The sequence below is a fragment of the Chrysochloris asiatica genome, unplaced genomic scaffold, assembly GCF_000296735.1.
Source record: "Chrysochloris asiatica unplaced genomic scaffold, ChrAsi1.0 scaffold00166, whole genome shotgun sequence".
In the NCBI taxonomy this organism is placed as follows: Eukaryota; Metazoa; Chordata; class Mammalia; order Afrosoricida; family Chrysochloridae; genus Chrysochloris; species Chrysochloris asiatica.
This window is the reverse complement of record NW_006408684.1, coordinates 3,537,357-3,553,350: the sequence shown is the minus strand read 5'-3', so window position 1 is coordinate 3,553,350 and position 15,994 is coordinate 3,537,357. Positions and strand designations below refer to the sequence as shown.

Below are 15,994 nucleotides of genomic sequence, written 5' to 3'. Positions count from 1 at the left end.
CTATGAGTCGGTTCCGACTCCATGGCACCTGACAACAACGAGAACAGATCTAATCTGGGGTAATTTCCCAGTCTTTCTTCCTGTTTTCTTGACCTTCACATTTTTAAGTCAGTTCCATCTTGTCTATATATGTATGGGGTTTCTGAGGAGTGGCTGGTGGTTTGAACAGCTGATTTTGTGGTTATTCTACAGCACCACACCAGGACTCATTTAAAAGAGTGGTGGTGGTGGTTGTGTGCCATGGAGTTAAAGAGTAGAAATTATTTCGTATGTCTTTTAATCTGGGTTTATTTTGTGTTTCTGCGTTATTAGTTTCAGGTTATGCATATTTGGGGGGGAAAATAAGAGATATTGTGTCTTTTTCATTACAGAGTATCACTAGGCACATAATGCTGGTTTGGCCCAATATTCTTGAGTTTAGCTTTGATTACTTGAGTAAGATGATGTGTGCCAAGTCTCTTACTGTAGGATTAAAATTTTACCCTTTGTAATAAGCTATTTTGGGGAAAATACTTTGAGACTATGTTACCATCCTATTCTCATGACGTTTTAAGGACTTTTACAAGGCTGCTATGGGTCAGAACCGACTCAGCGGCACTTAACAGCAACAATGTTTTTTATTTTGTTAACTTTTCTTCTTTATTAGTTGTTATTGTTGTTAAGTGCCCTCAGGTTGATTCCAGTTCATAGTGGCCCTGTATAGTCTTTCAAGGAGTAGCTAGTGGGTCATAACTGCCGACCTTGTGGTTAGCAGCAGTCCAGTGTGTATTCCTACAGTGCCGTACCAGGACTCCTTGGTTGGCAGCTACCACTATAATTGCTTTCTCTTCTCCCTCACTTAAAAAATGCAAATATAAATAAGTTCTTAAAAACTCAGTGAAGTGGTAGTGCCATGATTTGTTTTGATGTTAGAATTGTCGCTATTAAAGATTTGCTGGTGACAGTCCCTTCAGCCTGCCTTCTGTGTCGTTTCTCTATATCTTCCTCACTCTTTGACTGTTGTTGCTGTTACGTGCCATCGAGTCAGTTTCGACTCACAGCAACTCTGTGTAGGGTTTCCTAGCAGTTGCTGGTAAGTTTGAACCTCTGACCTTGCGGTTCAAACTAACCTTATAATCAACACATCTGACCCTGGTGTGGTATTGTGGGATAGTGCAGGGGACCACAAGGTTGGAACCTAACAATAACAACATGTGCCCTCAGTGGAAGTGCTGGTGCCGCTATTGGATAAACACTGGACTGTTGACCACAAAGTTGATCTCTAGCCGCTCCTCTAAAGAAAAACGAGGGTGGCATAGTGGTTACGAATCCGGCTGCGAACCGCAGTTCGAAACTACCAGCTGTTCTGCCGGAGAAAGATGAGGTTTTCTGCTCCCGTAAAGATTTACAGCCTCAGAAACCCTGTACAGGGTCACTGTAAGTCAGAACTGACTCCACGGCACATAACCACCACCACCACCAACAAAACCCTATACAGGGCCGTTGAGTCAGAACCAACTGGATGGCATGTAGCGACAGTTCACTTGAGGTCAGAATTGACTTGATGTTAGTCAGCACCACCACCTGCTGGTTCCTCCTACTTACTGCAGGATAGGTTTAGTCTTAAATGTAATTCTGTCCTCAGGATTTAGGGCAGTTTAAAGTATATTATTTCTCCCGCGGAGCGGCTGGTAGATTTACACCCTCGGAAACCCTGTACAGGGTCGCTATGGGTCGGACCCGACTCGATGGCACTTAACAACAACAACAACAAAGTATATTATTAAATATGTAAGAAATAATTGAGAAATAAACAACTTGTAAACACGGTTTATAGTTTTTTAAAAAATTGAAATAGCAGAGGAGATGAGATACTAGCTCAGTAGACCTCACTGTTTTTCCCTCCGAAGTTGTTCTGATTCTAAAAGTAATGGTTGTTGATTTAGATGACACCAGTAAGCAAAATTTGGAAAAAAAGTAAAAATAACAAGTTATTAGATATATTTTTATTTGCTTATGTTACAATATATTTGGGGGTGTGACAGCGACACATGGTAAGTACTGAGCTGCGAACCACAGTGCCCATGGTTCGAGCCCGCCAGCTGCTCTATAGGAGAAAGATGAGGCTTTCTGCTCTTGTGAAGATTTAAAGCCTCAGAAACTCTATACAGGGTCTCTGTGAGTCATAACCGACTGGACAGCACTTAGTAAGACATATTTACTTAAACTGTTTTTACAAAACAAACATCGTTCTTCTAGTGTTTTCGTGCAAAATCTCCTAATTTATTCACTTTACAAATTCATTGTACATTCTGTTTTGCTACATTTTGAATTTTGTAAATGTTTTGTTAGTAAAAGCTGTTGAGTTGATTCTGACTCATAGCAACTCTGTATAGGATTTCTGAAGAACAAGCAACCTAGTGGGTTTGAACTGCTGACATTGCGGTAGCCACCAACCACCTCTTGGAAGCCTCCCTATACAGGGTTGCTATGAATTGGAATCAACTCAGTGGCACTTAACAACAATTATATCATTAAGCATCAGGATTCATTGCTCCACATTCCGTAGCAGAAAGGAATTGTAACTTTCCTCTTCTAACCTTCACCAGCCTACCAAGAATAGAAGCCTCGCTGTCTTCCCTACAGCAGTTGCCCCATGCTATGAAGCTCCAACTACTGAGATGCTTCTCACAGGGCTGGGCAGAAGCCACTGCTCCCCAGAACTAGAAGCTTCAGCCGCCCAGTGAGTGGCTTTCACTGGAAGAATCGGACTTCGCCCAGCTCTTTGATAAATGGAGGCTGACAGGGCCTTTCAAGTCCCAGCACCCTGACAGTCTCACTTTCAGTATCCTTTCCTGTTTAAACTGACAAGTTTGTACTACAACAATTGGAGAATTCTGGGGTATTAGATCCGCCCCCTGGGTTTCTTTCTTTGTTGGCCAGTTAATTTTTATTTTAAAGATACTTCCAAACCTAACTAATCTCAGAAAGGTAAATTGTTAAGAGAGAAACCAGATGAATAACTACCATGCTGTTGCCACACTACAAGGTCAAGAGCATATGTGGTACTGGTTATTAAGTGCTGTGGAGTCAGTTCAGATACATAGTGACCCTTTAATAAGGTTTCTGAGGCTGTAAATCTCTACAGGAGCAGCAAGTTTCTTTTTTCTCCCACAGAGCAGCTGGTGGGCTTAAACCACCAACCTTATGGTTTGTTGTTGTTGTTACCATCGAGTCGGTTCCGACCCATAGTGACCCTGTACAGGGTTTCCGAGGGTGTAAATCCTTACGGGAGTAGAAAGCCTCATCTTTCTCCCACGGAACGGCTGGTAGTTTCGAACCGCTGACCTTAAGGTTCGCAGCCCGATTCGTAACCACTACGCTACCAGATGGTTTGTAGTCCTGTGCTTATCCTATGTAAGGCTGTTGTGAGGGCTCTCTAGTCTGGTCTGTTTAACCTCAGGGTTTTTTTTTTTTTAATCCTGTCTGTGCAGACCATTACCAAAATTATATAGGAAAGAAATATTTTAGATTAAGTTGTTTACCCCTTTTACATTCTTTCCATTATAGAAGAAGAATTTATTATAGAGAATCAATGAACACTGCTAATGTGGAATGGTCTCACTTCTTATGGCGTGTAGCAGTTTAAGAAATTGACGTAGGAACTTGGAAAAGAACACTAGTATTCTCTTAACAGTAGTCTTCAAAGGAAAAAAAAAAAAAACCAGTGAGAAGTCTTTAATGTATTTATATTTAGGAACATCATATAGCATTGTTGTTAAGTACCATGGAGTCGGTTCCAACTCACAGTGACCCTGCACAGGGTTCTGAGGCTGTAAATCTTTTTAGGAGCAGAAAGCCTCATCTTTCTCCTGTTGAACAGCTGGTAGTTTCCAACTGTCTTCCTTGCGGTTCGCAGCCCAATTTGTAATCACTACGCTACCAGAGCTCCTATCATACAGCATGCATATCATTTATTGTCCAGATTTTGAATTAGCTTTAAAAAGATTACTGGCATAGACCCAGCATTGTTGTAGTCAATAGAAACCTGTTCAGTGAGGTCTGTGGGCTGTAAGATCAGTAACATTGCCAGTGACAGTGAAGTATGGCCTTATCGAAAGGAGAATTCATAAGAGGCTGCCCTGGGACACTACACCACTGCCCTTCTGTGTATCCTGACAATGTTATCTGTCTTCTCAGTAAGGAGTATCAAATGTCTGTCGTGAGTACAGAAATTAATTTAATGTCACCTGAAGACATGCAATTAATCTTTTAGAGGTTTTCATAATACCTTTACAGAAAGAGTTGCCAGTTTGGCGGATTTGGATTTTAGGGTTTAGAAGAAGATAAGGAAAATTAATTTTTCATCAGGGTTAATACAAGCTAGCAAGGCCACAAAGGCTGAGCAAAATGGTTGGGGAATTTGTCAAGTGTTGTCACTCTAGAATAATGCTGCTTAACGTCTGATAGGTGTAATCAAGAGTTGAGATTTCTATAGAGAGGGATTAATCAATTTGCCCACAAGTGAATGCAAGTCAGTGATATCTCTTCTTCACGGGCTTTAAGAATGAAAATAAGATTTGATCTGTCAAATTGCAAGAAGCCCTGACAGTATCAATAGGCATTTTTATCTATGCATTTAAACCATTTGTTGTAAATAAATTTGTCTTGCTGTTGGTGGCAACAAACTTCATTTTTTGTAATGTTTAAGCTGACAAAAAGTATTCCCTAAGTTTAAACCAAAATCAAACTCGTTGCCCTCAAGTTGATTTCCAGTCATAGCAACCCTAATAGGACAGGGTAAACTGCCCCACAGGGTTTCCAAGTCTGTCCTCTCTACGGAAGCAGACTGCCACATCTTTCTTCTATGGACAGCTGTTGGGTTTGAACAACTGACCTTTCGGTGAGCAGCTGAGTGCTTAAACTACGCCACCAGATCTTCTTATTCTTTACGCTTTAGTGATAGTAGTTCAGGGAGAAAGATGAGACTTTCTGCTCCTGTAAAAGATTTACAGCCTCAAAAAACCTAAACAGGGTCGTTATGAGTCAGAACCGACTCCATGGCACATCAGTTGTGGTGGTGGTTGTGTGCCTTGGAGTTGTTCTTGACTCTTAGTCATCCTGTACAGGGTTTCTGAGCCTGTAAATCTTTACTGGAGTAGAAAGCCTCATCTTTCTCTTGCAAAGGGACTGGTAGATTTGAACTGTGCTGGCCTTGTGGTTAGCAGCCCAACTCATAACCCACTGCGTTACCAGGGTCCTTAATCCCTAAGCTTTATTGTTGTTAAGTGCTGTCAAGTCGGCTCTGACTCATAGTGACCCTGTTCAGAGTTTCCTAGGAGCGGCTGGTGATTTTGAACTGCTGACCCTGTGGTTGAAGCCAACCTAGAGGTCATGTGTTTATCCTATGGTGCCAAACCAGGACTCCTCCCTAAGCTTGTTGTCAGCTCCAAATCATAGCGACACTGTGTAGGTATTCTGAGGAGTGAGCAGCTGGTGAGCTTGAACCACCAACCTTGCAGTTAAACCAGCAAAGTTCAGTGCATAAACCCACAGCTCCACAAAAGGACTCCACACATTTCAATATATGTATATTTGTAACAATAGAAAGCCTAAAAAATTGTCCGGAATATAATACAAGCTATAGCAGACCTTGCCCTCCACCCACTTTTTAATAGGCAAACAGTTGTTCCTAAAAGTTGAGTAATCACCATCATCATCTCTGAAGCCTTGTATCTTTTGTGTTCATTCATTGATTGAGCAAGTATGTATGGCCTGCCTGTATATGCCGTGCTGGATTCTTTTCCTGAGAATACTGTGGTGAACAGTGCCCATTCTGGAGCCTCCACTCTCGTAAACATTATAGCTGTAAGTAATAAATGCTGTGAAGCCCAATGACAACATTAAAGGGGCAGAGAGTAACGTTATGATTGGAGAATGCTAAGCCATGTACGTATCTTTGGAAGAACTCTCAAGCCCCTAATGCTGGGTTATGGGTTTTTTTGGAGGGTGGGGGTGGGGCTTGATAAATAGCCAGAAGGCTCATGTAACTGTAATGAAATGAATGAGGGAGAGTGAGCAGTAGGCGATGTGGATGAAATCCATGGAGGATGTTTAGTATTGGACTTTCTGTGTGCTCCTAGGCAATAGCTTACAAAGTCCTAAATAGGTTATTTTATATGATGACACCTTATTACATAACAAGAGCTCTGGTGGCAATGTAGAATAAGGACTCGACTGCTAACCACAAGGTCAGTAGTGCTTTTATCACAGATGAATTTTTTTAAATGTTTTGTTGTGAATTATGTGATAGATTACATGGGAGAACATTAGTTTAACATTAGTTTTATATTCATCCTATCGTATATCATTTCATTGCCATGGTTACAATCCCCTCCATGCATCATCAACCAACCAAAGGGTATACCCTGCAAGCCTGCCCCCCAGTCATAGCATATAGCCCCTCTCTGGGTCTAAAGTCCCCAGCCACTCCATTTCTCCACATCGTCTCTGCCTCCTCCATCTCTGGCGTCGCTTCTCTGGGTAGGGTCCCGCTCTCCACTCTTCTCCCTTGATGGTCCCAGGGACCTCTGCTTCTAGACTGCAAAGTTAATCACTCCCCTCCTTGCTACAAAACACATCTACCTTTACATTTCCAACCTTCACAGTCAGTCCTGATAACAATTATTCACTATTGTATCACAAGAGACCTATCTGCATTTCCTAAGAGAGGGTCTTTTAAATATCTTTCTCAACATTAAGTAGAGATCAAACCTACTTTAAAAAATGCTTTTTTTGAAATGAAAGTTTACAACATTTCAATCTTCTTATCAGACATGAATATTGATTATTTTCACCGGTCTGTCTTCACCCAAGCAACAGAATTTTTATTATTTGGGATATCTATTAAATAAATGTATGTTCTCAATTCACAGGTTATAAATGAGCAGCTCACTATAATGTTATATTTATCACCAAATACATACATGCAGGGGCTTCACAAAGTTCATGGAGTGTTCCATGGCCTTTTAATGACATTTTTCCATGACCTTTTTGAAGCATCCTTGTACATTATATGCCTTAAAATATGTGAATAGTGATACTCTACTTTTGGTGCAAGCTACCTAATTAAGGAAGTTCCCGTGCTAACGAACATCCAACTTATGATTGACTCCTATTGCCTTTTAAAGCAGGGCTCCAAACTGGTTTTTGTCATAGCAGATCAAGCGAACAGGAACAAGCTGAAATGTTTACAATTTAGGTAATTTCATCATGGTAACAGTTATTATTAAGTGCCATCGAGTTGGCTCCGACTTATAGTGACCTTGTATAGGATTTCCAAGGAATGACTGATGTGTTTTGAACCACCATCCTTGAGGTTCAAACGAATCTTTCAGTCCAAAGCCTTGGAGTGGGGGACTGGAAAGAGATCCAGTGAGCCCTGTCAGGAATCTGATGCATGAGATTGGATTATTTGCAGGTCTTGAGATTCACACACATTCAAAGCGGTGGCGGCTGCTACCAGCTTTGAGAAGCCCCGCTTTAATGCTAAGTATATTTGCCCCACGTTGAAATGATTGAAGTAACCTCAACTCAAAACAAATTCTTCATCACAGTTACCTTTACTTGCTGTCTATGCAGCTTTTAATTCATTGAAAAGGTTTAGAGCTTTTTCTTCCACTAAGGTAAACCTAAATAAAATGTAGGTAGCTGTTCCAACTGATGTATAAATTGTTAAGAGACACAGTTAGAATTGGATCTCGTTTGTAACTTGGTAACTGCCTGTAAACATTTCTGCAAAACGGAATTGTATTTTCTGACGGGTCGGTATTACCAGTCTGACAGGTAACATAGAGTAAATATGTATTCACTAATTGTTGGTGACTAAGGAGCTCTGGTAGTATAGTGGTTACCAGTATGGCCGCCAACCTCAAGGTCAGCAGTTCAAAACTACCAGCTGTTCCGTGAGAGAAATATGAGGCTTTCTGCTCTTGTAAAGATTTACAGCCTTGGAAAGCATATGCAGGGTCGCTGTGAGTCGGAACCGACTCCACAGCACATAACCACCACCACCATAGCATAATAGTATCCCGGTACTATAATCTTTTTTTAGTACATTCAGAATTACTCAGTGTAAAAAAGTAAGATGTACTGTTTATTGATTTATTCAGTAACTATTTCAGTGCCTCCAATACAAGACATTCTGGCAGGTCCTAGGACTCCTAGGGTGGTGCTGTAGGATAAGCACTGGACTCCTAACTTCAACATCAGTAGTTCAAAACTACCAGCTGCTCCTCAGAAACCCTACACAAGGTCGCAATGAGTCTGAAGTGACTCGACAGCACTTAACAACAAGGACACTATAGCAAACAAACAGAAGTATAGGGTTTTTGCCACTGGTTTCTCTAGAACACCTTTAAGATAGTATATCCTCTAGTTTAACCTACCAGGGAGTTTATTTCGATCCCTTTGGTCTATCAAATGGAAGACTTCTCACATAGTATACCTTACACAGTTAGTTTGCTTGTCTACGTTAATGAAAAGGATGGGCTGTTGAATAGCCGAACTGTGGAGAATTTACTTGTCTAATGCCTCCATTACCCAGACTAACACACTCATGGCTTTTGGAAGCTTAGTTCAAAATGTGACCCTATGTAAAAGAAGTAAGGACAGTAGGATGTGACATATATAGTAAATGTATGAATCTTGTACTAAGCTTGATTGTCAGGAAGCGCACTTAGAGAATGGGATTTTAGGTAAAACATGAGTTGTAGTGTATGTCCTTAAATTTAAAATTTGATGCTATAGAATATTTATATATGAAAGTAAAAGAACCCATAGCTTTTTTAGAATAAAGACTTTGAAACATTGTACGCTTAGAGTAGGCTATTCCTGCCTGGCTGATGCATCTATTCACCCCTCTGATAGAAGACCTAGTAGAGAAGTTTTAAGAAACATAAACCATCATACCTGACTTTAGTATGGATCATAGTCCTGCACATGGCCTGCTTTTTCACATATGCTTCCGTAGGATCAGCGCTGGATTGCAAACCACAAAGTCGGTAGTTCAAACCCACTCACTGCTCCTCGGAAACCGTATAAAGGATTGCTAGGAGTCGGAATTGACTCAACAGCACATCACAACAGCACATTTCTATTTCAGCTCAGAATGACTTTCATCAAGATCAATGCATTTCAGGCAATTAAAATACAAATTACAGAGTCATCTGGTGTGATGGCTCATAGCCTTGACCTAACAGTAAGATCACCTGAGGAGCCTTTAAAATGATATTGATGTCTGGGCCCCAACTCAAGAGATTCTAATTGAATTGTTCTGAAGTAAAGCCCAAGCATCATTATCCTTCGAGAGCTCCAGAGGTGTAGCCAGGGCTGAGACTTTGCCGGACTTGTCCGCTACTGTTTTAAATAGAAGTGAACCTCAGGGAAAAGCTTCAGCCTTTGACCGTTATGTATGATGATGTTAGCTGGGGGTTGTTTCTGAATGCCCCTTGATGAAATTCTCTATTTATACTTTGCTGAGTTTTGAATCACATGTGAATTTTGTAAATTAGTTTTTCTGCGGCTTTTGAAGTGATCGTATTGTCCCTTATACTTTCAGTGTGGTTTATCACATCAGTCTTTCATTTCTGGGATAAATCCAGCTTGTTCATGGCATATGATTCCTTTTCTGTGTTGTGAATTTAGTTCGCTAATATTTTTATTTTCTAAAAGAGATTGTGTAAGATTGGCAGTTTGTCTTTCTAAAATATTTGACAGAAGTCAATAAGGAAGCTGTTTGGGCCTGGATTTTTCTTTCTGGAGGTTTTAAAGTTATTAATTCTATGTCTTTACTTCTTATATGTATATTCAGATTTTCTGTTTCTTCTTGAGTCAGTTTTGACACCTTGCATCTTTTATGGAATTTATCCATTTCAAGTAAGTTATCTCATTAGTATAAAATTGTTAATTTATATACCTTTTAATTTCTGTGTGATGATCCTACCTACTTTTATACCTGACTCTGGCAAATTGTGCCTTGTCTTTTTTCTTGGTTAATCCAATTAAAGGTCTTGCCATTTTGTTGATCTCACAAAACCAATTTTTCTATATACTATGCCTCTTTCTCTGATCTTTATTGTTTTGTTTTCTTCTCCTTACTTTGGACTTGAGCTCCTAGTCTCCTAGCTTCTTGATATGAAAGTTTACAGATTTTAAATCTTTGTTTCTTTCTGATAAAAGACTTAGATTAAAAGCTGTACAGTTTTCCCTGGGAGCACAATATTCATTGCATCCCCTCATTTTTCATTAGTTGTATTTTTATTTTCATTCATTTCAAGATATTTTTTCTTGAATTAAAATTTTTTTATTTCATAGCTTTTTCAGGGGCCGCCTCGAGCTGCCTCGCTTAGTGGATCTGGGTGTGTGAGTTGAAGAGTGCTTTCGATGTTCAGCCAGTTTTCAGGCTACTCTAGCTTCTCCTTTCTGCCAGATCCTCTTGAGTCTCCCTGGATGTGTGTGAGTTTCCAGATCAGCCTTGTGTGGAGAACTTTAATCTGGCTTCTCTACAGTATGTCCCAAACAGGACTATGGCCACAAATCAATGGGCTTTCCCCATTCCTTTCCCACTGAGTTTGCTACTTTTCTTGACAATGTTGTATGTTTCCAGGTTTTAGCACACATTGTGTCGGCTCCTTCTAGGTTTTCACACCCAGCCTGTGCTGATAAAAAGATGACTTCCCTCAAGAAGGCCACAGACTTACACTGCTCTCTGGGTTTCCAGGATCCTGAAAAGGTGGTTTTTCTGTAACTTTTCTAGTTTAAAGCTTGTCTTTAGGGGGAGTGGATTTGCCCAGCTTTCATGCCACCTTAGTCAGAAGTCCCTCTCCTGTGTGGCGTCTCCCCCCTCCTCCCCCCCACCCTACCACTTTAGCCAGCAGTATTTGCTTCTACTCCTGTTTTGTTTTGGGTGGGAGGAGGGATGTACACAAGAACACTCAAGAATACTTAATAATTTAAACAACCGAAGGACACATTCTGCAAGCCTGCCTCTTGGCCGCAAGCACTCAGTGTCTGTCTCTTTCCTTGAGTCTTGAGTTCTCAGCTGCTCCCTCTCTCCATGTCCTCATCTCTGCCTCCATCTCTGGTGTCGCTACTTCTCTGGATAGGGTCCCACATGGCCAGTGTGACATTGTTAATCTCATTTTTTTAGGTTCCCATTACTTTGGGCAGCCTTTACAAATATCTTATCTACACCCATTTTTCTCTAGGCCCTGTTCCTGTTCTTTGTTTCATTAAACTATCTCTGAAAGATAGGTTTCAGTGAGAGAAAGACAGACTATATGCTTCTTCTAAGCCAACTTGAGTTATCATGGGAAATACTGACATAGCTGGGCAGCCTGTGTATGGAAGATTTACTAACCAGTACTAAATATCTTACTATGCATGTAAAGAGAAGGGCGTCATCCAAATAGAAGCCTGAATGTGGTTTTTCAGATTTAAGTGTTTTTCAGATTTAAGCAAGAGACCTGACATTCTTGCTGTCCACTTTTTCTTTCCCACCCTCCATCTACTCTTTTGGAGGGGCACTATATTTCACATGAGTAAAAAGTAAAAGGTTAGATGAAGGTACTTCTAAACTTCCTAAATCTCTAACTAGAATAAATGCTTTTCCTCTCAGAAGTATGATTACTCTGTTGTTGGTCATGTCTCCTGTGATTTTCTCACAGGAAAGGGGGATGTTTCAGGCAGTGAGCCCAGGTTGATCTTGATGACCACAGCAGGTTCCAGTGTCTCCATTGGGGAAGGCAAAATTCACTCTGGATGGCTGAGGTGTAGTTTTCCAGTTGGAATAGAAGTGGGATGAGTCGAGGTTCACCCACTCATATTAGGTGTGAGTTAAGACCAAAAAGCTTTATAGCCTCCACTGTTATTGTAAACTGGCAGCCTGTAACAAGATGCTCATGGAAATAAAAAATGTCTGTTGAATATGAAGTTCGTTTGTTTTTTAAGTTGAGTATCTCTTGGGGTTAAACAGCACTTCATTTGATCTCAGGCCTCTTAAATGTGTATAGTCATTAAAGAGATGTGAGTGTTTAAAATGGTAAAAACCTTGTTGCGGTTGTTGTATACTGTCAGTCAATTCTGACGCATACTGACCTTGTTGTTGTTGTTGTTAAGTGCCATCGAGTTGGTTCCGACCCATAGCGACCCAGTACAGGGTTTCCAAGGGGTGTAAATCTTTACAGGAATAGAAAGCCTGACCTTGTAGAACACAGTAAAACTGCCCCATAGAGTTTCTTGGGGAGTCTTGGTGTGGCGCTGTGGGTTAATGCGCTAAACTGCAAAGTCAGATTGAACTGCAGCGTCAGTGGTTCAAGCTCACCAGCCGCTCTTTGGAAACACTACACGGGGTCACTTAGTGAGAACTGATTCAATAGCACTTAACAACAGCAATCTTTGGGGGAGCAGATTTCCAGGTCTTTTCTCCCACTTAGTAATGGCTGGTGGGCTTGAACTGCCAATCTGACCTTTCAATTAGCAGCCAAGCATTTAACTAGTACATCACCAGGGCTCCTTGTTAAAACTTGAGAATTGCCAAGTGGGAAGTTTTCTTACTGCCTCTCATGAAAAGACAAGTTTGGTTGTGGCCTTGCTTGAAATTGTTGTGTTTCTCAGTTAACTACTAGTCAAAGTCAGCTGTGCCAATCTGAGAGGCTGTAGTTTGTGCGAGCAGGTACTAAACAGCATATGATGCCTTGTTGCTTTCAGCAGGAAGGAGAGAGTGATGGCTTTTTCCACCCAGAAGGCCAACCTCAGCGGCTTCCACAGCCCATGGAAGGCAGGCAGCAGCCTGCCCGGAAGGTCACGCTGACTAAGGGGACCCTGCAGCAGCCACAGCACTTGCCAGTGGCTGCCCACATGCACCCAGCTATTCCTCCAGGGATCAAAAATATCCAAGGAATTCACCCAAGCAAAAAGGTACTGTGGATTGTCTGTCTTACTAGAAATGTGAATGTTGTGTGCTGTAGAATCAGCGGTCCTGCTGGTTAAGAAAACTGAATATTTAAATGTTTTCTCTGATAAGCAGTTATTGGCACAGAGTAGTGCTCAAAACAAAGCCAGAAAAGCCATGATTTTCTTTGTTCTGGCTTTGAAAGCTCACCATAGAGCTGCTCCTTTCATGACATTTTAATGGTACCACTGCACTGAATCGTATATAAGCAAGCCCTGCGTTGTTTGCCTGCAACTCGGGGCTGTCCACACAGCCCGAAGCTCTGCTAGCTTCCTGCTCAGACAGGAGGAGCTTAGTTGCACAACACTCAGCATGGGAAACGCTGGCCTGCCTCTGCTCACTCATTCACCATGAGTTCATAATTATTTCCCCAACTTACAGGTGGGACTGCCAGGCTTTTGGAAGTTAACCACTTTGCCCAAGAAAGGGACAGAACCACCATTCCTAGTGGCTTTTCTTGCCGATAGATTAGGAGGTATTGATGATTGGAAGGAATATTTGTCCTTGTCTTAGCTCAGTCAGTTAGACAGATAAGAAGTATGGGAATCCCACCAGACTTCTTTTCTGTGGAGGTAAATAAAATCTTCCCTATAAAGGGAGGATTCATCTTGTTAAATTATTGATTACTGATAGAGCAGCCTTCCCACCCTGCAACATTTGGGGTTTGTTTTTTTGTTTTTTTTTTTTCTTTAGTTTTCCCAAAGCCTTTTGGAATCTGGAGGAGGAACAGGGAAAAACAGCCTAACAACAGCATCTCCAATTGGGGCAGAAGCCAGACACCCCTCATCTTAGTGAATTCTGGCAAAAGTAGAAAGAGGGCAGCACTACCCGCTTTGGGTGTCTTTCCGGAAGCCATTGAAGTCCATAGGTTCCTCCTTTGTGGTCATCTTGTTACCACTACTGTTGGTAACATTAGGACTAGCCTGACTGTCATGGTTTTTATTTTTTTGTTTTTGAAGTATTTAAATTGCTTCATGTATATTCTCGCAGTAACGTGATGTAGGAACAAACAAAACTCCATTTTTGAAGCCACAGACCAGAAGTACAGATTCATTAAGTGCTATCTTCACGTGGAGTCTCTAGAGGTGGTTTCGGTTACGTAGTCTTTATTTGAGTGCAATGCCTTAAAGACTACAGAGCCGTTTGAACTGCAAGGTCGGTGGTTCAAGCTCACCGGCTACTCCTTGGAAACCCTATACAGGGTCGCTATGGGTTGGAATTGACTCGATGGCACTTAACAACAACAGTGCCTTAAAGAACTATGGTAGCCTAGTCGTTAGGAATCGGGCTGAGAACCTTAAGGTCAGCACTTCGAAACTACCAGCTGTTCTGTGGGAGAAAGAAGAGACTTTCTGCTCCTGTAAAGGTTTATAGCCTCTTAACTGACTCCACGGCACATAAACACCATTGAAGTACACATATGTAATAAGTAACGTCCTGTAGTCTTCATCTTAAACCTCAGTTTACTCTCCTATGAAATGAAGGTACTAATGTTTTCCATCTCACTTGTGCTGATGTGAGCATGCTACAAGGAGATACATCTAAAAAGTGTGATACCTAATATGCTTGTACAAGTATGAAAAATACCAAATGCATACAAGAAAGCTTTTGATAGACAGTGTATTATGATTGGAGTCCGGTTGTGGCACTGTAGGATAAGCACTGGTTTGAACCACAAGGTTGACAGTACAGACTCACCAGCCGTTCCTCAGAAACCCTATACAGAGTTTCTGTTAAGTTAGAACATACTCAACAGTACTTAACAATAGCAACATATTATTATTGTTAATATTATAACTGATTATAGTTACAATAGAAGGATAGTTATTTATTACTGGGTTTCCAGCCAATGTAACTCTTAATGTTTACCTCTAATATGGCTTCTTCTTTGGAAATATCCCTTGGCACTTTACAAAAAATGCCTTTACCGGAGTAGCTTTATCTTCTTCAGAGTACCAGAAATGCTGGGATTTGTAGTAATTTCCCTTTTTTGTGGGGCCTCAAGTACTAACATTAGATTTACATTTCTGTGGTCTTTACTCTGTATCTTTCTGTGTGGTGAACTGTCAGGCCACTTTTGTCCCTTTCTGTCCAGATTCTAGGGCAGCATTCCTGTAAGAATATCTAAAAAACCTACACAGTGGCATTGAGTTCCACTCTGACTCTGCGTTACATTAGTGTCCTAAGCTGGAGAAGCTGTTTCAGACCCAGCAGTTGAGCCACATCTGATTTATTGATGAGAAAATACCAGGGCTACCCACTTCAATCGGAGTCCTGGTGTGGGTTACTGAGCCAGACTTGCAAAACCATTTGAACTGCAAGATCGGCGGTTCAAGCTCACCAGCTCCTCTTCGGAAACCCTATACAGAGCTGTGATGGGTCGGAACCGACTTGACGGCACTTAACAATCCATTACAATCAGCTGCCTCCTCGTGTTTTAAGATCCTGGAACATTGGGTTTGAATCCTGGCAATTTCTTAAAATGCAAATGTCTGGACCACACTTTAAACCGGTTAAATCAGAATTTCTGGTTGGTGGGACACAATCCTTGGTATTTTTTTTTTAATTGTCGCTGATTGTAATAGGTTGCCAGAAATGAAACCCTGCATTTCAGGTTGTCAACCTGGCAAATATAAATATACACAAGTGGGATACATATGTTTTGATTTGTGGCTATTAAAATGAAAAGGACTAACGGAAGGGGAATTTAGCCCTGTACAAAATTCCCGAGGTCTCCATTGAAATTAGCTAGTATTGTGCTGGAATTTCAGGACTGGATTGGAATCCTTACTTGAGTGAGTTAATAATCAGTGTCTTTACACTGTAAACTGTTTCTTCACCTACAAAATGGTGACAATATATGAAATGCCTTTGTGGGATAATTGCCTGGCACCAAGTGTCATAGAAGTGTGAAACATTTCTATTCCATTCCTTTCCCTACTCCTGAATTAGCTGAGTGGTTGCTTGGTTGGTTTGCCTCTCCTGAATATTCTTCCTTTTTTT

The 15,994-nt window shown here is 41.1% G+C and overlaps 1 protein-coding gene across 1 annotated transcript in view; it reads left to right on the top strand.

Annotated features, from left to right (window-relative positions):
* LOC102812340 (RNA-binding protein 33-like) overlaps positions 1 to 15,994 on the top strand; it is a 163,970-nt gene that overhangs the window by 119,202 nt on the left and 28,774 nt on the right. The window contains exon 16 of the mRNA XM_006871302.1: positions 12,748 to 12,957. Coding sequence (XP_006871364.1) covers positions 12,748 to 12,957 — 210 coding nt within the window. The remainder of the gene's footprint in view (positions 1 to 12,747; positions 12,958 to 15,994) is intronic.